The sequence below is a fragment of the Tigriopus californicus genome, chromosome 7 (assembly GCF_007210705.1).
Source record: "Tigriopus californicus strain San Diego chromosome 7, Tcal_SD_v2.1, whole genome shotgun sequence".
NCBI lineage: Eukaryota > Metazoa > Arthropoda > Copepoda > Harpacticoida > Harpacticidae > Tigriopus > Tigriopus californicus.
The window spans coordinates 5,216,926-5,241,555 of NC_081446.1; the positions used below are offsets into that span (position 1 = coordinate 5,216,926).

At 42.4% G+C, this 24,630-nt stretch overlaps 1 protein-coding gene across 1 annotated transcript; it reads left to right on the forward strand.

The window, feature by feature from the left end:
* The first annotated feature begins 1,061 nt into the window (after positions 1 to 1,061).
* On the forward strand, positions 1,062 to 24,128 carry LOC131883577 (uncharacterized). The gene is made up of 7 exons (XM_059231078.1): positions 1,062 to 1,348; positions 4,601 to 4,656; positions 9,385 to 9,427; positions 9,939 to 10,454; positions 10,748 to 11,181; positions 22,635 to 23,354; positions 23,422 to 24,128. Exons 1-7 carry the CDS (start codon positions 1,282 to 1,284, stop codon positions 23,767 to 23,769), a joined length of 2,184 nt encoding a protein of 727 aa, XP_059087061.1. The 5' UTR covers positions 1,062 to 1,281; the 3' UTR covers positions 23,770 to 24,128.
* Positions 24,129 to 24,630: the final 502 nt, after the last annotated feature.

The window sequence follows — 24,630 nt, forward strand, 5'->3', positions numbered from 1 at the left end:
GGCATATTTGAACTAAATAGTGATGGTGATATGAACTGATGCTGAATGGAGTGGGTAAGATCGGTAGAATCTAGATTTATGGTTTCGTTGGTAAAGATGTCAGCATAGATATAATAGGTGCACCACTAGATAAAGCCTAAACGATTTTGGGCTTCAAATGGCATCTTAATGTTTCTATCATCAAACAAACATATCCTCACAAAGACAAAACGTAGAGGGATGCCATGTTTCTCCTAAACATATTTTGTATGTTTCAAAGTGTCCTTCAACCTGCAATTCCCTTCTGGTTTTCGTTTTCTGACATTCTTGGCGTTTCTCCGCTGATTGGGTATTTTGGGACCTTAAATTAAATTAGTTGAGCACATATGAGTCCCAAGTTATAGATGAAACTTAATACACAGAGGACATTCTCCAAAAAGTTGATCCAAAGAAAGGAAAGCCAAAGATGAAGGCTACCAATAATCTGAAAGAAAGGCTCCCACAATGTTGACCAAAAATAGACTCCGTCTGATATTGCAGCTTCCAACCAAGGATGACTTCATCCAAAGTTAGGCCCCGAGAGAAATCCAAGGGCAATACGATCTCAAATGTCTCTGAAGCCTTTCACGATTCCATTGTGCTCATTTCGACCTTCATCGAATGTGCCCATTCCAATCAGGCGATTAAGCGATTCCATCTCGACGGGGTGTGCATTACTGTACTACTGCAGAGACCAGAGAAGCCTACTACGCTCTTGCAAGCACACTGTATTGACACTTTGAGGGTGCAAAAATCAAAGCCACCAACAACAGTAACATCTACAGCTAGTACTACTAAGACTACTTTTTCACTTGGCGCCTTGGCGGCTTGGTCTTCATGTCGGCAATGCTCAGGCTTCTCTCTCGCTTCTCTTGGACGGCCTTTCATGCTTGAGAACCGGTCCCCAACGTAGTAAGGGAATAAGTAAACCTCTCTCCTATCCTCGACCCACGTCCTCGAAGAAGGGGAAAGAGGGCAGGGGAGCAGGAGCGAAATCAACGAAGGAGAGAACCTCGAATCGTCGAATGAAGAAGAGGTCGACCGGTGCTCGAGCCATCAGTATAGTCTTGGTAATTGCTCAGTCACCATGTGAAGGCTAAAGTTGCTTTTGTTGACATCCGAAGTTGTGTTTCTTTCCACTGAAAAGAAGACCATTACCAAGAGAAATGGACTCAAGATCGACCGTGAGGTGCCCTTGATCCCTGGGCCTTTTTATAAGCAGTCTGTTCCGAATCAAGAAGTCTGTTTGATCATCAGAGGACAATGGCCTGGATGTGGACCGCATCCTTGATCATCACCACATATCTGGGAAGTCTGACAGGAATCGTAGGTAAGGCCTTCAATTTCGCTCTCCTTTTTGTATGGGGCTCTGGCAGTAATTCAATTCTAGAGGATAGTTCACGTTCAAAGACAGCCTTTACGTAGCATTTTCAATATGAAGGATAACTCTAGACGTGTGCGTACTTTCTCATTTGAGAGGTTGGTACAATTCATAACATGCGTCAAAGTTGGTTGAACAGAACCTCAAACGTTTGCTTTGGCTGAAAGTGGTGATAGGCAGTATGTAAATCTCGAAGGCCAATGGGATTATCCACAGCCTTCTCAAAGTTCACAAACTCTAAAAAAGAACCGAGTCTGCTCTCTGTCTGTAGTCACGAATTACGCGAAACTAATTCAATAAACTTTGATTGAATGGCCGTGTCTTTAAACTTTGGCTCCTCGATGAGCCGGCCTAATTGGGTTCGCCCTCCGCTTTGTCCTTGACTCGAAAAGGCCATTTCCTTTCTCAATTTGACGCGGTTCAAGACGGCTTCCATAGTAACCAATAAACCACAGACCATCGGAACAGACCTCTCTCTACACGCGGTTGAAACGAGGGCTACCTTTGAATTCAATCCCAGCCGCGTTTGTAACTTTTTTTTTTTTTGAAAAAGCCATGCTGAGAGAGGCGGACTTTCTCTTCTAGATTAGGACATACTTCGTCAACTTGGCATGTACTCGTCTCTGTCAAAGTTATAGTAGCCCGCTCACGTTTCAGAAACTTTATTTGACCACGCTAGGCTTGGGGGTCATGTGGCAACACTTACGAACACACGTACGGTATATCCAATGGCAGGTCCTATCATTGGCCAAGATATCCAAGCAAAAACATATCTCCATGAACTAATTTCCCTATCAAGGCCAAAGTAGACACGGCTTATAAGGGAGATCAATAAGCTCAGAGTAAATGAGCATACGAAGATATGTTTTGAGTCACCTCTGCACACAAGTGAGGTAGATTATATTTCCAATGAAGGAGAACAAACTAGCCTCGTGTGTGGTATAATATCTGCTCGGTGGGTAAAACTTGCAAAAATGTGGTACATTTGTCTGCTTGCACAAGAGCATTCAGAAAAGCACTCAAACGTGTAACAAATAGAGCATCAATTAGCTTCAGTTTCTCGTACAAAATACCAGAAGATATTCGAAATATCATTGAAATAGCATGTATCAACAATTATGAAAACCTTGGAGCAAAACTGAAGAATACGAAAGCAAGTCCGTAAAAAGTACAGTTAGGAGGATATTGGCTCGAAAAACGAAATCATGAAAACATGCATCCTTTAACTCTCGACAGACCAGCTTATTTACGTACTGCAGGGAGAAATTGAATTGATTAAGGAGTATGTCAAGAAACAAGAAACGAGGACGTCAATCCTCTGGCTAACCAACCCATCATCTCTTGCACAAGATCGCACTGACACAAACAGGTTAAGCCTCTCAGATTACCATCATTGCTCTTCATCAGATCTAGCTTAGAACCCAGCATTGAAGGCTCAATATCCTACTGTATATTTACGAGTAAAATACACATTTCGGCTTATCTTTAAGTAGATCCCATACACCAGGTAATAATTTCTTCTTTCTGAGTATGTTCCAGCCGAATCTTCAGAATTTATTTGACCTTTTAGATACCTCGTCAGTACCATAGAACTTATTTTCATCAAAGGCATCAACGGCTAAGTTGTGTCTTAAAATTGTTGCGCTCAATTTCAACTCCTTGTATTAAACTCATTGCTTGTGAGTGCATCCTTCGAAAGGGAATTCGCGGTAAATTTGCCATTGATGGAGATAATCCAAATATTTTTTAGGATCAACTGGTTAATAGACACCATGGTTCTCATCTTCGCGCTTTCGTACTCTCTTGGAGTACTTGACCTAAATAAAGTAATTGGAATCTATTAATAGCGAGACTCGTTTGCACCATTCTAACGGAAATTTTCAGTCAGATTACTTTAAGGGAATGGCTTATGAAACAAATGTCCTATAATGTAAGAAGAAACTCCCAGAATGTGAAATCTCTCGTTAGCTTTGCATGAATATTTGTTCCATCAAAGGGTTTTTGGTGATGCTCCCAATAAAGCAAGTAGAGGCAAGCGCGCATGCAAATCAGGCAACGTACGTACGTACGTACATCCATACAGGCATCCCTATCAATGATGCATGAGGTCCCCAATTCTATTTTCTTCATCTGATTCCGATGAAAGGGGAGCAAAATGGGAACAATGGGAAGAGGAAACAGAACAGACGAGAGAAAAAGGGAGGGTGTCTTTAGGGACCGGCAGACAGGACAGAAAAAAGGCCGGAAATTGTGTCTTCAAAACGTCGGAAGCGCGGATCATCGGCGGGAAATTCAATCGAGGATCTATTCAAGTTCACAACTTGGTAAGCCTCTCTGCGTATTCTGATTCTGAAGTCGCACCTACGCAATAAAGTTTCCTCATGTCGTTTTTGAAATCACGGCGAGTCGGCGTAGGGATCTGAGAACGACGAGCCAGGATCAAGACATAAACTCTGAAAGTTTTTAATGCAATTGTCACGTTCAAGATTCTGTCCTCGAGTCTCTTCTTCCACCTTTGAGCAAAGTTGTAAAACCTTTTCGTCGCCCACGACATGCCGAAGGGGATTAAGTCGGCACCGGGAAAGTGGTTGGTTCATGGGCTAGTAAAATTTGTACCATCACCTATCTTGGAAGAGACCCGAATTGTGCATGCACCCGACTGTATTCATTGCAGACTGGAAAAATTAATTCTAACAGTGGATGCTTAGCACTTTAGTGATGGTCATCAATTGACTTCAGGGCCTACTTCAGGGAACAGACCCCAGTCATTCTTCCATGGGTTGATTGTTTTTTTGGACCTCGTCCTCTTCGGTTGAACGCCATGGAACAATTTGGTCCATTCCTGCGGCTCCGTTCTCTCCCAGTCCCAATTAATCGAGTTCTTCTAATTAGAACCCGACTGTTTCCTCGCTCTCCAGTTCCAACACAAGAGACTTCATCCTGGTTTGGTCTTCATTCCAATCAAGAAAGGCTCAGCGTGATTCGAAGCACAAATGAATTATGTACATTTTCGTCGTTTCGCGTACCACTCATCATTTCGGTGCAAGGTCTATGCAGGGAGTGAGATGTGCGTGCTGAATCCATAAGGAGATATTTCAATATTTCTCACCGTTCTCGCTACAATTCACGGAGCTTCATAAATTTCCTTGTTCATCTGGGAAATGTGCCAAATAATGGATGTCGTTTTTATCTTCTTTTCAGAGTGTGCCTTCACGTTGGAACACGCCCATGGACACAACGTAAAGAGACAGTTTAGCGTGAGTACCCCATCTTTCTTTCTTTCTTCTCTTTCCTCCTTCCGTTTCGGTATATTTTCCACAGAAATGCCTTTTCATGAAAATCGCCTTGGAAGAGGGTTTAGCACCTAGGTATACTTCGTACCCGTAGTTGGAGAGCACCCATCCAGTTCGTACAACTGTCTCAATCCATGAACTTCTCCCTCTCAGATACTTTATTCCGTCTCTCTTCTAGCTGCCAGATAGTTAAGGGACCACTTTGAAATTCAAGTGGAACATTCCAACTTGAGTTCAAAGAATAGTTTGACTTAAGAATTGTTTTATTCTGCTGGAGCACACACATTCATTCATCGTTTATTCCACGAACACTAACCACATGACAATGAGACCCCCAAAATCATGTTTCATGCCACGGGACGACAAGCAATAAAGCAAGTAAATGGGAAAAAGCCCTGCAGGGACATACAAATGAGGCGAAAATGGCTCGCTCTCAGACGTCAAGTGCGACCACGATTATAGCTCTCACACATATAGGGAAAGAGAGAGAAGGCTGCTCGAAGACGAAAAAAATAATAGCACTCTGTGGTGAAAGTTATGAACCCGCCGACTCCGCCTCGATTGAAAGCAATTATTGGTATGGGTGTGGTGTCCCAAATACCATTACCCCTGCTAAGGAATGCAGAGCCTTGGAATTTTCACTTTTTGTCCTTATGTCCGAAAAGGTCCCCGAAAGACAAAAGCCACGTTCCATGGGCTGAGGGGGCAAAAAGCGTGAGGATCCAGTCGTTCCCACTTGATCGGCTGTTCCTTTGGATCTGTTTACAAATGGTGCTCATTTCCCACTATTGTGTTCCCAAATGTTCCAACATTCAACCTCCCTGAATACTGAAGACACACACAAAGAGCAAGCAAGTGGGTAACGGCTGCGTTGTTATTCAGTATTCACAACAAGAAATGCTCCATCTTCCCGGCATTTGTTTTTGGAAATCCAGCCTTCGTGTGATTCCGATTTGACGCAGGCAAATTTGCAGCGAAGATTCCTTCACGAGCTTTGAGCACACATATGTAGTGCTGCAGATGAGCAGTTTCGTGAGGTTGAACTTCCCACTTCTTAGAATGGGAAGTGGAACAAGTAGTATTGGTTCTCATCAATCATTAAGCTTGCATTTCCACCCAAAACGGAAAACTTTTCTTGCCGCCAGAGAGCTCGACTTATTCCAATCATGATTCGGATGGGCTGAGGCCCTCACATAAATTGTGCTCGTAGGTACCATGAAACCAGAGACCTGCGATAAGAGAACATTGATAGTGGGCACACAGTTAAGCATTGTGTTTTGGCCATGAAAATGCACCTATGCGGTACTACGTAGACATGAATCTTTCCATGAAAAAACGTGAGAACTGCTAGCTAATGAAGAATTCTAATTGACAGGAAACGAGAACAGCAACGTAAAGGAAGGTGGTATTTTCGTTTCGGTTGAACTAATGATCACAATACGGAATTAAGCTACTCCATGAGTGAGCTCTCTGCCGTCTGAGTACTGGAGATGGAACGTTGCTATGCTTTCATTATCTGGCGGTTTATTCTTTGCTTTGGGCCTGGACCTTTTGGGATCGAATCAAACATTCGGAACAAGTGGCTACTATGGACCCACAATAGAGAGAGAGAAACGTCTCGACTCTCGAAAGCAGCCATCAGAATCATCAGCACATATAGTAGATGGTTGTGGCCACGGAATAAAAGGAATTATTCACCAGATCGAGGTCGACATAGAATCCAATCTAGAGTCCCAATATCTCGTGGCATGAAGTTCAAGGGAACGGTAAGCTGGCCATGTCAAAGGCCTAATATTTGTATGCGCCAAATGTTCGATGACTCCCTTTTGGTCGCCACATGTTTGATTGGCCATCATCCACTACATTGATTATCTAGATCACGAAATTTCACAATATGTTGGTTACATTATGAGCTCAGCAAGATACGAGAGGCATACCAACAGACACATGTCTTCACCTTCATTGCTGCTCCACACTGACTAAGCAATACAGTCCAATAGTTGCTTGGAATTTGTTATGATGACCTCAAGAACATGTGTCAGGTGACGCTATCTTGCTGAAACGATGATTCAACAACACATAGGTACTCTCGCCTTACTTTAAACTGCATGAAATGGCTTTCAAGCATTGTGATAAAGCCAGACCTTATTGTTTGAATGATCTTATTATCAATTGGATTATGCATCTGAAATTCGATTTATAAAAGGGAGACTTTTAGCCAATTTATTTTAAGGTGTGAAGACGCTTTCGCGAAAAATGTATCACTTTACAATTCCAAGCAGCTTTATAGAGATGATTTTATCACGTACTCCATAAACCTTGAACAAGCCAGTTTTGTGTTTTCAATAAGGGTATCGGAAGTTTGAAAAGCTGCAATGACACATTGGGCTTTTTAACAATTGTTCCGTATTTCGTAATAATTAGTCACTGTGTTTTGGAAAGGCTGTTGCCATTCTTGTTGGTGTAGTATGACCCTCGTACTACCCGCGAGTTCAATTTGTGCCATCAAATTCTGAGGGCCATGTAGGCAAACTCCTCGAAGATGGCAGCATATCACATAAATTTGCATCTGAATTGAGAATAGGCTGCCTAAATGCTGGAATTTCATCCTGATTAGAGCGATGATCCTTCCAAGAAAAGTTTTCCACTTTCGACTCTAAGGCCTCTCAATCCAAGCCTGACATCTTCCTTCCTCTCGTCTCATACTGTATTGTGGAAACATCTTAAACCAGACATGGACCAATGGAGCAAACTTACTATCTTCTCAACCGAGGTCTCGAAGACAATACCAAAAGGAACATGTTCAAATCTAAGGCCTGACTAGTCTAATGGGGTCCAACTATTAAAAACTATGATGATTATTGATGCCAACTACTGTGCGAGCGTGCTTTAGTCCACACCTTCCATATTTGGTTCCAAGTCTTGGGTGGCAGGAAGTTCTTCATTTCTTCATTCTTTCCTCTATGGTACCCTCGCCACCAGTCCATTTCAACAAATCCTTCGGAAAAACTCAGGGGAGGCATTTTGCAGTTTCCTGCAAATGAGCAAAGTTTCCCTCAGTCCCAACAACTAACCCACCCTAACCTCGCACTCATGCTCGTACGCTCATCTTTCGGCGAGGCTGGCATTCTTGAGATCACTCCCCAGGTTGTCGTGCATATTTCCTAGTAGCGATGATGATGATGATGATGATGAAGATGATGACGCGGATGGTGGGGGGGATCTCCCAAAGTTTAGCCTTCTCTACCGAGAAGGACCCTTCAAGCGATGTGTCGTCTACTAAGCTTCATTGCTTTTGATTATGCAGGGATCCAAGCATATCAGACCGAGTGGGCCGCCAACTTTCAAGACGAGAGGGCTGGATACTAGTCCTGGTAGTGTGAGTGCGTATGTGTGTAGCACCCACTCACTCCAAGTACAAGGCAAACTGGATTGTCCTTCTCATGGCTATTGAAGGACTTTTTCCTGGGATCGGGACGGGATTCTAAGCCTCATAAAGGTTTATTATAATGGCTGGAACGAGGTAATGGATTCAAATGAATCCCGAAAGGGAGAATCCTATGGGAAGAAAACCTGTCCTCGGATAAACGAGCCTCATCTCAATAATCATACGTCACTCCGAGGTAAATGGTGTGCACTTGGGTTAAATTGCCGTTTCTATCCCTCCTGTCTGTCCAATCTCGTATGCAAGATTTATGCTGCGAATATTTCAACTCGTAATTTGGTCATTTTTCTTCGTTTACACGTTCGTTCTCCCCGCCTTGAGCATCGCACTCTCATTTTGGACAAGACGGAATGCGTGTGAAAAGTGAGAAAGGTCCAGTGGCTCAGAGGTCCATGAGGTGTGGCCTGTTTGTACTAGTACTATGTAGTGCAAGCCAGTCACACTATCAGTGATGTGTGGTGTTGAAGGGTTTTCCCCGAGAGTATGGTCCAAAGGTATGGAACAAATTGGTTTTGTGCACCTCCAAGTCATTTTTCACTCCATTGCCTCTCTACATTGAGAAGACAGTCGAGGGAGAGAGATAGAAAGAGAAAGAAAGAAAGAGAAGACAGAAGGAGCCTGAAGCTTAGAAGCCAGTCCGAGAACGAAAGGATCGAGCTCTTACCAGATTAGAGAGGGGCTTTGCCTCCTCCCCGGGTTACCCAACATATAGCTTCTAATTAGAGACAAAAGCCATCCGAAAAATCTGGTTCCCTCGCAACCGCTAAGGACTGAGCCGATGATTGCCTTCTGTGTCATTGTTCTGCCAACCAATTGGTATTTTCCTCATATACTAGCATCACCCACTGGAAAAATCCATATGATGATGTTCATGTCAGAAGTATATATTTGTCAGGCTTTTCAGTTTTGGCGGAACGAGCTGGTTTTAGAAGGCCAAATTAAGCGTGAAGTAGGATCTCCTTATTCCTTTTTTCTTCTGAATGACACAAAAATAAAAAGGGTGTAGTAAGGCACGATAGCACGAAAATGGAACATGAAATAGTACCATTGGAAGTGAGGGCCCTCCGATGGGAGACAACCAAAAAAGCCAAGCCAGTATAGTACTAATACGTGACAAAATATATGAGGGGCCAATGACTGTTTTATTTATAGCGCAAGAGATCAGACGCGCTCATTGAATCTTGAATGGGACACCGAGGCTGAGTCAAGAGAGCAATGTGCCAAATGTGTATCTCCTTTCATTGCAGGATGTTCATGATGGAGCAATTCATCCCCCAGTCAGACCAAATGGTGAGTTGAATCGAGTGGTTTGACCTTGAACGGACAGTCACGAAATATACAGTACAATTCGAGGATTTCCAGAGGCTTACGGAAGGCGGCTAGTCAAATATTGAATCCTTTTTTTTTCGCCTCACTGGAATTCGATCAAACGTCACTTCTCGTTTTGGCCTTTTTCGAAAAGAGCCCATTTCTTGAAATGGCTCAAGCACCTTCACATTGGAATCTGAGTTGAAACTTGAGACCCAAGAGAAGCCAAGTAGGAAGAACGAATTGTGGACTTACCCTTTATGCATGGATATGCGCGTACAATGGAGACAGGGAGCAAGAAGATGGAAGAAAAGGAAGGGATTGCCTTCCGATATCCCCCGTGCTCGCATCACTTAAGCCCCCAATTTTTCTCTAAATCCCAATTTAGTCGTTTGATTGAGCATTAGTTTTCCTCTCTCTGGTCCTGCCACTTGACTTGCCGTTGATGCTCGCTTCCCGAGCATATTGAATACATTCCCTTCTTCCGTTTCAGAGAGTTTTTCCGGTTCCACCTTGTTGGGATTCCAGGTCAATGGCTTGGAGCATGAAAAAGGTGGAGATTTCACTCCTCGACCGACAACTTCACTCCCAATCTCGAGCCCAAGAGGCGTCGGCAGAGACATCTCAACCGGACTACGAAGATATATTGGGAATCAATTGCGACCATCACAGCCAGCCTTGGCACATTCTAGAGCCCACTCCTCCAATCGGGTTGGGGAGGACCAGTTTTTGTCTGAAGACCTCGGGATGACCCCTTCTAGTACAGCTCGAGGCTCAAAAGTGGAGGACGAGGCAGAGGAAGAAGAACAACAACAACTAAAGGGAGGAAGAGGACGAGGAGGACGAGGAGAAGGTCCGAGCGATCGGACACCTACTATGACCGCCACAACGAGGAAGAAATTGAAACATTTCCAGCTAAAGTTTCGAGATTTGACTCCTTGGCAAGATTACAAAGTTTCCGCTGGAAGTGCATCGTCAGGAAATCAAATTAACCCCACTAGTACAAAAGGTAGGGTATGGCAAATACGACGGAAGGAACCAACCTATCCATCCACCCATCCACCCAAACGCACATCAAGAGTTGGCTTGCCTTCAAGGCATTCATTCCACCAGTCTACGTACTACTACTCCCTTTTGCATTAGAGAGAAAGGAAGACGAAAAGAGAGACAGAGCATGAAAAGAGAATATTTCTTTTGTACATTCACCATGGCATTTTTTGTACACTTCTCCTCCACGGCCTGTTTCTCATAATGTTTCATATACATGTCTTGTCCTTTGATGCTCATCTGATCTGTTTCCAGACGTCACATCTCATCACGACCAGCAGTTGTATTATGCCCAAGGTCCAGGAGCAATCCACCGAATGGCCCAGAATTATGCCTACCCAGAGTCCAATGGTCTCAGTCAAACTGACCGAGACTACTTTCGAATGATTCGGACAGAAAACGGGTTCACCGATCTCCGGTTCTACAATTCTCATTTGGGGGTGCCAGGAAATAATAGGGCCTCCTCGTCTCAGTCCAGTCACCAGACGGCCATGCCTATCTCCAATTCCGAGCACAGTGGGCCATTAAACCGAGTAGCGGAGATTAATCTGAAGGATAGGAGCGAGAACAGCCCGACCCATTTCCAAAGGCAAATGACAAGTCCGCCACCACCTCCTCCTTCTCCACTCCATCCTGTGCGTTCGGTGGGATCCTCCCATTTCCAACATGACAGTCAACCTCGCCGCCAGGTAAATTGGAACAAGGCGTAACTTTGGGCCCATCTTTCGAAACGAGGGATATTTTCTACCCACATTTCTGGGAACATGCTCAGAATGCTCGTCACCCAGGGCCCGCAAGGGACCCTGAAAGTGCCAGATCAGCAACGACCATGGTCACATCGATAGCTATGATGGGCGGTAGTCTGTCCTCGACATGAGATGACAGGCCTCGAGCGAAACGAAGCACTCCACCACACTCAATGTAGGATTAGGAAACGACTATCCTCGCTGTTTCGAGATGAACTGACGAAGCCAAAGGTGATTAGACGCTCTTTGCCAATGAGGCCTGACACAAACTCGAATAGGCCGTGCACATTTAACAAGCACCATGAGTCACTGCGCTGAGTCAGTTAATAAGGGTCCCTTTTGTCTGAAACTGAAAAGATCGAGCAAGGACAATGCCGCCTTGGGGACCCTATCCTAGATGGATGAAACGAATAGAGTTTGACGACCGAACCGACGAGGATCTCTAATTAGGAAGCACCGAGCGATCTGGAACGACGTGCGTGGTGTTCCGTGGATGAACCATATAAGTTTTTATGGGACTGAAGGGGGTTGATTGGATGTCTGTGTGCGAGTGCGTGCTTGATTATCAGATGAAAGTAATTGACGACGAAGAAGAGCGGAGATGAGGCATCACTGATTAGATCACACAAGCAAATCCTCAAGATTATACACCATACATAACCACTAGCTCGTTTCCATCTCGGTTGATGCCCCAAGTTTTTTGTGTCTTGGGAAAACAGCAAATAACACCCTCCAAAATAAAATGTGAGAACGAGGCAAGTTTTTACGTCGGTAAATTAGTCCGCCATCTGTCCCTGGGGTCTCAGCTCCGAAACTTTATTGAGATATGAGCATCAAGGTATCCAGGATCATAAGGATAAAGAAAGTTAGGATTACCTCATAAAAAGATCCGCTAGATTGTGGCTCGTCATAATTGCCACCCAACACTCGGTGTAACAAACATTATCCTCCTACACAAGAGAATCAAGCCATCCTTAAACCAAATATGATTGATAACTTGGTTGAAAGGAAGACTTATTTCTTCGCTCTGGAATCTACCCTTCCACGTGTAGCTAGAATTACTAGAGCCAACATGAAAATCCCTCCCTTGCCACGAGAAAAAAAACCTTTTTGACTCTGAGCACTAGTCCGAAATGAGTATAGTTTTCTTTTTACGAGGGCCACTGGTTGGACCACTTTGGCACTGGCTTAGCCCACAAATTGCGCGCAGGTGCTCTTGAAGCCTTCCTTTTACGACCAAAGTCTAGCACACATTGTCGACTAGCAACAATATTAGCAAAGGCCACTCCTTTCCCCTGGTTCCATACCGGCTTCATTCAGCCAACAATTTCTACTTGAACCTTCATCAAGATCACTTTCAAAGGGGCCGAAATCGTGTAGTGTTGCCATATGCTTGATGAATAACAGCGCCCTGAACGCCATTTTTTACAGAGACCCAGCCAAATTCCGAGAGGAAAGCCTCAATTCGTTTATCATAAGGTCACTTCGAGTGTCGTGGACTCAAGGAATGGTTCCAAACACCTCAGGAGTATGGCAGCTATGACTCTCAAAGGATCTCGAAGAAAAAAGTGAACGAGAATAAATCAAAATTGAATGTTCAATTCGGATCTCATTTTCTGATTATTTTCGTGCTTTTGTAGATTTAGACTCGCTCTTCCATTTGACTGGGCCTCTGATTCCACTACTATCTTTTGAAATCTTCTTCCGCTTGAGAAGAAAAGTCGCTAAAACATGAACCGGACACTTTTTCTTTAAACCATATAACTATACTTAAAAACCGTTTGACTTCGTGGTTTGCGTACAGGGATGATAAATCATTAAAAAAAAACCATTTTTGACTAGGTGGCAGAAAATGGTTGCAGAAAGTGGCAGAAATTTCTTCAAAGTGGATTTTTGTCAACGAGGACATTACTTGGATGGGAAATTATTAAAAGCCATTTTTGACCACCCGGCAGAAAATGGTGGCAGAAAGTGGCAGAAATTCCTTGAAAGTTGAATATTGCCATCGCTGTTTGCGTAGCAGTTAATGCTCGCGGATATAAATGTACCCTACACGCAAAACCTCTTTTTGACAATAAATCACTTAGGCAGTTGTGACACATGTTAGTAGATCTCGAAAACAAGGTTAAAACATGGAAAAAACTTTTTTTGTGTTTTTTGGCATGATCAGATGAGAGATTGAACCCTCAACCAAAACCTTTTAGCAATATTTCTTTGGTTTGGGTTTTCACTGGCTTTACTCTTGTTTTACAATGAATGCATTCCCTGGTATAATTAAAGTGAAAGATTATGTCTTGTCTACCTATTGTCGCTTTAACTTTATACAGTATTTGGTCTACCAAAGAATTGAATATATCAAATTCAACTCCTGTTGTTCACCTGGCATTTGGAAACGTGCCTGAATGTTGAATATTGCAGGATCTTTTTTAATTTTTTGTGAACTCAATGGACAACCTAGTAATTTGTTGGGTGCTTAAATTTTGTTACAAATGAAAATGTAGCAAAGAGGCTAAATGGGGCTAAAAACGACCTCTTCCCCATTGTAACAATTCTTTTTCCATTATTGCAACTTGTTTTTGCATATTTTTCAATTAAAAAAAAAGACATTTTGGCTTTAAAGGCAGCATCTTTTCGAGGTTTTATTATTAATCTAGACTCCGAGAAAATATGTTGTTATCACGTCGAGCAGAAATTGCAATAGTTTGACGGTTCAGATGTGCGAGAGAGCTAAACTGATGCATTGCGAAGAAAACCGGTTTGTGCTTCCCTCTCGAATTTCTGCTCGACATATCAACATTTTTTGTCGGCGTCTACTTATTACTTATAATCATGAATGTATTTTGTTCGGCACTGTAAAACGTTTGAGCATGTTATTGATTTGAATGAAAATTGCCTCAAGTTGATTAAAAAAAAATAGATGTAGTAACTCGCTCTTGAATCCCGACGAAGTCAAAATCTGGCAACTTGGATCCATGCTCGAGAATTAATTGCTACTCATTCACATTGTTGGGCTTGCTTGCCGATTCAGCTTTCTTCTGTTTGCTTGACCAAATGCCAAATTATGTTGAACCTCAGGTAAAAGGTCAACAAACGCATTTCATCATCAATCATTACAGAGATTAGCCATGGATATCTAGAAATATCTATTGTAAAATGTTCATGGATAAGGTATGCACCAAATGCAGACAAGCGCTAAGGTCCTTTTTATGCGCATTGTGAGAAATCATCTGCATAGATAGTTGGACCTTTTTCGAGAAACCGATCGGCATCTCTTTTCCAATAACCAAAAGACACATTGATCGAAAGCCATTTGGATCAATCTCGTTTCGAGAACTGAAACGGAATAAAAATCTCGCCTTCTTCATTTGCATTTACGCTTATGTAATTTAGAGATAAGGATAGAAAGTACCTCGGCATTTTCAACATATAGCAGTATGCTAATGGAACCCGGATTGTTGGTGTCCATAGGTTCGATTGGAAAAATCGCTCGTCGGTCTTCAACCATGATTACTACATGTCAGAACCCGGCCATTGGGCCTAAAAGCCCTGAATAACGTTGATCTTTCTTCAAATCCTATTTCCTTAACTTTTTGTTTCTAGTGCGATTTTAAGCGCTATTACGTAATTCAGAATAACATTTTATGTTTGATAACTAGCCTCTCCATGGTAACTAATATTGGACTGTGCCAAAAAAAAAAAGTAACCTCATTTCATTGGGAACGTTTAGGATATAAAATTTCAAGACTATTTGAGATACATAATTGGTCATGTGAGTGAATAACTGATGACAAGTACTCGTACAATGCACGTTCAGCAGAATACGTAGCATTTCGCAGTAAAATCGGAAAATGCAATCACGTTATTTACGCTTTCTCTAATCAAATGCTTTTGAAATGACAATACACGTGGGAACATTGGAGGTGGCCAAACGAACTGTTTTTCAATCTGATTAAGAAATCACAGTTTTGAAGTGATAAATGACAGCGATTTGACGTGATTTAAGCGAGGGGCCAATAATCCAAGCAAATACTGAAACAAAGAGTAAGATGCGCCTTGTATTTTTAGTGCGAATAAGATAATGAATGCCACAAATGCCCTCTGACAATCTATATTTGCCATCATAATGTAAAAATAGATTTTTCTCAATTCCGTCCGTAACGTCTGTTAGTCCGATTGGGCATCGAAATCAACACATTTGGGTAGAAATTTGAGACTGGATTTGCTCTTAGTGATTCACAAGTGACCTTTTCTACCATTAGTGCCAATTGGATCTCAAGGTGTGGGTTTTTTAAATGGCAAGGTCATTTGTTGTCACCCACGAAAACTGTCAGAAGCAATTTTCAACATCTTTCAGCGAGTGCTGAGCTTGAGTTCTATCCTTTGAATTAGCTACCGCTGGCATCTTCCAAGAAACCTGGATCTAAAGGTCCTTAAGTCTAAAGCAACTTGTGGTACTACCATATAATAATCGCCTTTTGGTTTGCCATAACCAACGTTTATTTTGTGCAAAATTGCAAATTCCAGCAAAATATCACATCTGTTAAGGCTTGGACCTTATCCTGAATGAGCACATAGTGACCATTTCGGCGATTGTATTTTATTTTCGGTTAACGTCCAGGCGTCTAACTACGAGGAAAGAGCTTTAAAAAAATAGACCCCTAGAAACAAGAACTAGTCCATTTCTTTTGTAAGTGTTTTTGCTGTTAAATCATTAATTGCGGTACAGCAATTGTTCGAAACTGAATGGGTATTCGTGATTCCAGAGCTTATCCTGAGGAAGGGCCACCACTGAAGGCGTTGGTTTACTTCACAAGTCTTCTTGAGAATTTGGTTAAGCTGGATGAATGAAACCAAAGAATTGATTTGAAGACACTAAGGACGCGTGCCACTGTTTCTTTTTATCGCATTTTAAAGGCTTTAAAGGTGTCGAAAGATTTGAGGACGATGGCGAGATACTGGATGAAGAATGTGAGAGATCTTGAGGTACTAGATTTGACCACGTGACATGGAAACAGGAAAATAAGATGTATTTGAATGAAACGTAATGTAGGAGGAGCTGGAGGAGCGGGGAAAAGCACGTTCTGAAACAAGTGACCGACATTTTATTGATCTAAATGCCATTTACTTTAAGGGCAGGATTATTATTTTATTTGTTGATTGCCAATATGTACGCATAGTGTATAATAATATACGTAAGAGATCCTATCTTAGACCAATTATATTCCTCATGTTTCAGACTTTTAACAAACAGGAATATGTCAATACCTACTTTTTGATATTTCAATGGAATGAGGACATTTAGGCAAGGTTTGGCAGGTTCGCTTGTAGGTCATGCTAGGAAGCCCGCTGGGCGTGGTCGGCCCAGCGGTTGGTTGGAGCTCTATATTACCAAACGCTTTGAGCCCACCCTTCTCTCATCCTCTCCTCATCACACAGCCGTGGATGCCCAAGGCTTCACCATCATTGGCGTCAACTATCAGCCAACCACGGACTATGACGATCTCGTCTCGGACCTCACATCCATCCTTCAGAAGGTGAAGAAACCGGAGAAAGTCATCATTGGTGGTGATTTCAACATCCATCCTGACTCGAGTGAATTCTCCGAGCTCGCCCAGATCCTGAGCCAATGGAGAATCACTCTGCGCTCCGACCCGGGAGTCCCAACACACAGCTACTCCCGGGGCGCCTCTGTACTTGACCACATTTTCATATCAGAAAATATTCCATCTACGGCCAGTTTCGTCCATCCACTTGCCGTTTCTGATCACCTTCCGATTTCAGTCACCTTCAAGATGCCCAGAAATTTCCATAATCTGGGCATGACTCGAAATGGGAGGTGCGTGGTCAATGTGCAGAAGTGCGCGGCTCAACTTGAGGCCCTGCAGCTATCCATCAACACTGGGATTGTGACCAATCTAGCCTCAGTGGCCCGAGGCATTTTGCAAGCATTTAAAGAGTCCTCCTAGGTGCAGAGGCGGAGAGGAGGACTCAAGAACCCGTGGTTCAGCCCCTAACATCGTGAGCTGAGGGGTCAAATGCTCCAAAAACTGCGAAATACCAAAACGAGCCAAACACCGGAGACTTGGGAGCAATATGGAATATCAAGAAATGCATATCACAAGTCTCTGAGGAGCGCTGAGTCAGCCCACCAAAGGTTGGAAGTGGAGAACCTGCTCTCTTCATCGGCCTCGTCCCGGATGGCGGGCTTGTACAAACGTGCCAAAAAGCCCTCCACCAATTTGGAGATTCCCGTGAGTAAATTCCTCCTCCGCTGCCAAGGACTCTTTTCATCAACATCGGAAACAGTAGTGGAGAAGGTCCAGGGCTGCCCATAAGAACACCACCCACTTTTGCAGCCCTTCACGGAACCCCAGAAGGACGTGGCCTTCAAGAAGATGAAGAGCAAAGCTCCATCAACATCTGGGGTCTCTCCTTTCCAACTGTCACTTATCCGGACCCAAGCCCTGCCACTCCATCAACATCTATTCAGCCTCGCCCTCCATTTTTCTTTCTTCCCACTAGAGTGGATGGAGTCCGCAATCATCTCCATCCATAAGAAGGGGCCCGGGGACATTCCAAATAACCATCGGACCATCGCCCTAGAGAACCCCTTCTTGAAGATGATGTCCACCATACTAGCTGCCCGCTTCTCCGGATTGGCCAAGGATAGGGATCTCCTTCCCCAGTTCCAATTCGGTTTCCGGAGAAGCCGCTCAACCACCACGGCAGCTCCTCTCCTCTATGAAATTGTGCATTCCAACATCAGCAATAAGAGGAGAGTGTACGGATGCTTTGTGGATTTCTCCAAAGCATTCGACAGGGTGGACCGAACGCGGTTATTCCTCAAACTCCAACTGTGGGGAGTTCCGCGTTCAATCTGTGTCCTGCTGTCCAACATCTATGCGGGACTCAGATGCTCCATTCGTTCTGGTGAGGACCTATCCCCCTGCTACTTCACTTCCATTGGCCTTCCGCAGGGGGATCCACTATCGCCAATTCTTTTCAATCTTTATGTATCCGACCTGCCTGAAGCCCTCACTCACCAAGGCCCCACCATCAACCATTTTCCTATTCAATATATTCAATATGCAGACGACCTGGTTCTCTTGGCTAATTCAGCCGTGGAATTGCAAAATGCCATCAATGCACTCAATGGTTTTTGCCAAGAGAACGGCCTTCAAGTCAATAACATCAAGACGAAGGCCATGGTTTTCCATAAAGGTCGTCTGCCTCCCACCTCCTTCCATATCCACCATAGTCTGATTGAAATCGTCAATAATTTTAATTATGTCCGTTTCACATTCTCCACTCAACTCTCCTTCACCAACCATCTAAATCATCAATAGTCAAAGCCAGGGTCAGGATCAGATACATGTACAATAGACCTCCTATCAAGAATCTTCCCCTTCCAATAGTTCTTCAACTCTTCCGGACCTACATCACTTCAATTTTCCTTTTCGGCCTTCACCTTTGGCTTCCCAACTCCGCCCAATCCGCCCTCAAACCCGCCGATGCCACCTTCACCAAGTTCCTCAAACGATACCTGTGCGTGCCCCAATATGCAAATAATGCATGGACACATTTTCTATGCGAAACCGAGCTCCTCGCCATCGGGCTGGCCAGGTTAGTGTCCAACAGTGTTGGGAACCTGACCTTTCCGGAGGTGATGTCCGGACACAAGTTATCCTTCCCGGTCAAGTACTTGCTAACACCTTATCGTCCTTGGCCCGACATCCCTTCGGAGTATTGGCGGTCACGCACCTTTGTCCGGCTCCCGATCCAATGCCATCAGCGACGGGAGCTGACAAAAGATCTGTTCAATCTGACCCACCCACTCTACTGCAATAACCAAGATTTTCATCATTTACCTCTCCCCACCTGTTTTTGTACTATCTGCAATTTCCCTCTTCACTTTTTTCATGTGCATTAAACCAATCTTAGTCAAAGTCACTGTGATATCACTCTCTAGTCAACTATTTTATCACTCTTGACCATTTTATTCTTTTATCAATCGATTTTTGTATATGATATTTATGCATACAGTTTTATACATTTTACAATCTGACATGACCAAGAGTCGCAATAAAGTTTATTATTATTATTATTAAGTAATTGCCCTTAATAATCGAAGTTTTTGGCCAATTGACCAATTTCCAATTAGAAATGATTTGACATGTAAATCGTTGGAATTCGACACTGGTCAAAAACAGAAACAAAACCGTTTGTGGTTATTGTCTTGTGTCACTCATTCAGGCAGTCAAGTTTTACATTGAAAGACATTCTTTGTATCGGTTACAAAAGGTGCATTTTTTGCCAGAAATGCTTGAATTTAAGAAATGTCTTCAGTCCATAATACCTTCTGTGGTAGTTTCTAAGAAGCTCTATCGCAAGTTGATAAGTTATTTTAAAGATTAGCAGAGTACAACAATAACTTTAGTTGACTGATGGATATAAATCGCGGTCCATTACGAGTAAGTCTGTTTTTTGACAACCGTTTGGGTATTGACGGAGTTTCAGGGACACATAATGTCAAGCTTTGAATCAGTGCATGTTCAACCCCATTAACATTCAATTAAGTTACAGTTTTATTGCGTCACCCACTATTTATATAGTCATAAGATTTGATACACTTCCGCTGTCGATTGCCCAAATAACTCTGATTCTGATTCATTCAAATAAATCTTAAAAAGACTTAGCCAAAGCAAAACTCATTTAACATTCCATTGTATTAGTAATCAAATGAGACACGGACTTCTAGAGATGTGGGCAGCGAACGGAAGTAAAAAATTCTAATCTCCTAAACTGTTCACTTTATTCCAAATAAGCACTTCATACGACCACGGGATTTTGTTGAATAGAAGATCTTAGCCAAGATTGATCCCAAAGCGATTCTTAAAGAACTCAGGAGATATGTCCAAAGTTATGATGCAAACACTACATGAAATTCGAATTTTCGGCCTGCTCTTGTTCAGCTACCTCAGCTTTTGACAACATAACTTCGAACCGAACCACTTTATAAGTGAATATAAAAAAATGACCTACTTTTAATTGAAGAGATCTACATTCCTTCGTTTATTGATTTAATGCGAAAAAGGGCCAAGAGCTGGCCGATTTGGGGGAAGCTCGTTCACAGTCCATATTTCCAGAAGTTCTTAGATGAGAGCGTTGTATTAGCACAATCATTCGTACTTTTGTTCATCTTTTTCTTATTTGAAGTAACAATAAAATGTCAAATTCAAAATTTGAATTGATCTCAGGATCATTGTACTTACCAAACATTTTCATAACCTTGGACAGCCTGTTCCATGCCTGAGAGAAATGCTCCTAAATCCTTCGTAGACGAAACCTGTTGAATATGTTTACCTCCTTTCATTGTCTACGAGTAGAACGTTTAAAGGCGTCGACCCAAAGGTAATTGAACGAATTTCATTCATTTCGTTCTAGGCCATATCACTTTGAGCAGCCTTAGAGTAGGTTTGATCTAGGACCTCCACCATACTACTGGTATCTTGCCCATTACTACCACAAACTAATTTTGTATCATCAGCATAAGAAGAGAGACTGACTTTACTTTTAAGAGGTGTAGTCTGCACTAGAGCTACCAACTCTGACCACTCGTTCTAAAATAGCATCGGTTCCGCATTTCCTAATTGTGACCTACTGATAAATGTCCTATTGTCACTGCCTGTGTATTTGAATTCAACTCAGGAATAGTGTATATACCAATCAGATATTGAATGTATGAGCAAGTGTTCTGATAACAAAGCCGAAGAACAAGATGGGTTCAAAAAATCCAACCGAGACAGTTGCTCAAAAAGCATTCAAATATAGGTACAAATTGAGCTATGCAATCAGATTAGACTCGAGGAGACGTACATATTGCAAAGTTCACGTACATACAAGTACAGGACAGCATAAGCCCAAAATGCTGATCTTGTGCACGCAATACCTTCCGAGCATGACTGGAGAACCGTGATGTTCAAAGTTCAGCGGCGTGTGTTCATTATGGACTTAACCCAATCGAAAGCGATTACGCATTCAGGGTGATACTCTACATATGTGCTATACATACTGTACTCGTACATCCGATTGAAACGTGAAACGGATGCTCGTTGCTAATGCGTTGGAGAGAATAGAAATCCAAAAGAACAAAGTCATGATGTCATCCCTCATCACAAACGCTCAGTACATCAATCGTTGATCGCAGGATAGTAATATACCTATATTTGGTAAATCGAGAGTTCTGATTCGTTATTTCTCATTCTTTTGTATTTTTGGGGTCCTAGGGTCGGTTGGGTGAACCTCGCACGGCCAACGAAGCTAACCATCACGTCATTCGCTTATAGTTCTGATAGGCTGTGTCATGGTTCGTATCAGTTTGCTTCGCCGTCAGTGGGTGTGGTTAGCGTCCAAATGTTACCTAGAGAAGGGTCGGGGAGGTTTGAGCAGGAGATCTCTCTCATGCTAGGGAACAACATCATGTCTCCTCCCTGCAACTGCAATCTTTTTAGTTGAAAAATTACATTGTTCAAGTTTAGTCATTGCTAAGTACTAACATACATAAACTCTTAGAATAGGAACTTTTGCTTTTTCAATATGTTATACTGCATGTCACATTGCAATATTAAGCCTCGTTGAAATGGGCTCCTGTTGCCCTCGGTTGTTGAACGCGCTTAAATAGGTAATAGAAAATGAATCAATTTAAAGTTTTTGATGCCTCTTATAATATTTCTGAATTTTATGTTATCAATTTGTAATAGAAACTGAAATAAAACATAAATTTCAATCGTAATGATCTGGCTAAACTAATGTCAAACTTTCCCAATTTGACATCATTCTTTATCACCTCTTAAAGAAGTGGTTAGAATTGAAAGCCACCACAATATGGTAAATCAGAACTTTCTATTATGTCCAAGACACAATGAGCTAAATCAAATGCCCTTTTATGTAACAAACTGGCTAGTATTGAGCACCAAATGTTCCGTGAAATTTTTTTGCAAAGGCTGATCATTGCCTCAGTTCTTTCTTCTGCGAAATGACGATTATGCTCGTGAATTTCATGCATCGCAGACTGCATATTCCACAATCTTAGGCTAAACAGGCGTAAACATCATGAACATATTCGGATGAAAATATATATTTCAGAATGTTTGATCGTGATGTTTGTATTTACTTATTGACGTCAAGCCAAGAAAACCGGGTTAATTAGATATGTTCGTCTCTTAGTTGATATAAAAGTACCTTATGTCTCTCAGAAATTCATCAGTTGAAGTCAGAGATTTGAACAAAAGTCACCTCACATTAGACCAAATTCAAAGTCTTAACAAGGCATGTCAAAAGAGTCAGTCCCATTCTTGTATGACCCATACATTTGCTGACCGAAATTCTTCTTTCAGATGGCACCCAATTCAACAATCACTTGTCCTAATTTGGACCTCTTGGAATACCCTGAACCAACTAAACTCTCTACTAACATCTATCCATTTACTTGGACTCCCTTAAGCAAGGAGGAGAAAATGAAGCGCCGAGAGATCTACTTCGCTCATGGACCGTGGTGTGTGTCTCCCAAGGCGTCCATGTTGGATCTGATTGTGTCGACTCCAGGGAATGTCCTCATGCCCAGATCCTTCGCTAAAATTGCCGAAGATATCTACAATTTCGAATTGAGACCGGACGACGTGTTTGTCGTGACTTATCCCAAATGTGGCACCACTTGGACCCAGGAGATGGTTTGGCAAATCTTGCATGGTTTTGACACGAAAAAGGCTGAGGAGAGTCTGTTGACCCGATCACCATTTTTGGAGATGCAAGCCTTGGCCGATCCGAAAGTTGGTTCTGTGATGGATGATAAAGTGATCAATTCCTTGGAGGCTGCTCGAAATCTACCCAGTCCGAGAGTAATTAAGACTCATTTGCCGTTGGAGATGTTGCCTCCCAACCTTTTGGACATTTGCAAAGTAGTCTTTGTGGCCAGGAACCCCATGGACTGTTCCGTATCCTTTTATCACCATGAGAAATTGGTTCCTCAACAAGGATTTGCCGGATCATTCGATCAGTATGCGGAGCTATTTCGAAATGGGAAAAACCCAATGGGAGACTATTTCTATCATTTGAAGGTACGAATGACTTTTGCCAACGATCATCTGAATCCTTGCTCACTCATTTTTTTGTCTCGTATTATAGAGTGGCTGGACTCGACGAAACCATCCTAATTTGGAATTCATCTGGTTTGAAGACATGAAAAAGGATTTGGACTCCATCATTCGGCGTCTGTGTTCGTTTTTGGGTTACCGACTCACTGAAAAATCCATGGCAGCTTTGGAAGCTCATCTTCACATCGATAACTTTCGCAAGAATAAGAGCGTGAACATGGAGTCCAATTACAATCAAGAATCAAGTAATGGAAGCTTCATCCGCAAAGGGACCGTCGGAGAATGGAGGAAACACTTCTCTGAGGAACGCATTCAAGATTGGAAGAAATGGATCCAAGAAAACACTTGTCATATGGAGGGTTTGGATTTTGATATCTGAAGAACCCTTTCTGGGATTGGATTCAGATCTTATAATCATATTTTTATATTCTCATTGCGCTTTTAAATCTGGCCATGTTGATTTTTCGACAATACTTTGCATCTGCAACGATTCGACAATGGGAGTTATTACTTTGCAATCATTATTGTCTACTTTGTCTGCACAACAGTTCAACTTTCAATGAAAACCATGGAAAAATGCAAGCAAAAACAACCAGGCAAAGTATATACAAACTTTTATTTCTTTTATGGGCATATGAAAAGTATTTTATTATGTTTTTTAATGGGCAAAACATATTTTGCAAAAGTATGAAGCGTTTAATCACGAGTAATCATGTAATAAAGGTTGTTACAACTCAATGGTTCGTTGAAATGATGCATCAATGCTCTCCAAATCAATCAATCTCTTCTCCTCAGGCCCATGCAATATCTTGATAAGGCGTTTCTTAAATTTCTACTTCCCTCTCTAAATTCCACTATTAATCATTGATAACATAAACTGTTAACTGTTTGGGGTCGCACTTTTAACTGATGTATTGGTATTCTTTTTGGGACAGGTCTGCATTATACTCTGATAAGCAGTTTGTGTTTTTATCACTTTGCTCTCCCGGCTCACGGACTTCTAGAGATGTGGACTGCGCAAGAAAGGGAACATTTGGTATCTCTTGAACCATTGACTTCAATCGAAAATATTCTTTTATGTGGTTTGGTTTTTCATTGGCTTTTCTAGCCGCTACAGGGAGTGTAATCCCCCACTACTGTTAAAATGTAAGGCTATATTTCGCATCAGATGCCTTTCGCACCCTGTGTTGCTCCTAGTGAAACATCTTTGGACTTGTTCGACCTTTTCCAAACCTGCTGA

Bases quoted from the DNA above. Each gene is read 5' to 3' on its own strand.
- LOC131883577 (XM_059231078.1), top strand. From the start codon at position 1,282: ATGGCCTGGATGTGGACCGCATCCTTGATCATCACCACATATCTGGGA. The intron at 10,455-10,747 runs GTAGGGTATGGC...ATCTGTTTCCAG, and splicing joins TAACCCCACTAGTACAAAAG to ACGTCACATCTCATCACGAC. The intron at 23,355-23,421 runs GTACGAATGACT...CTCGTATTATAG, and splicing joins ACTATTTCTATCATTTGAAG to AGTGGCTGGACTCGACGAAA.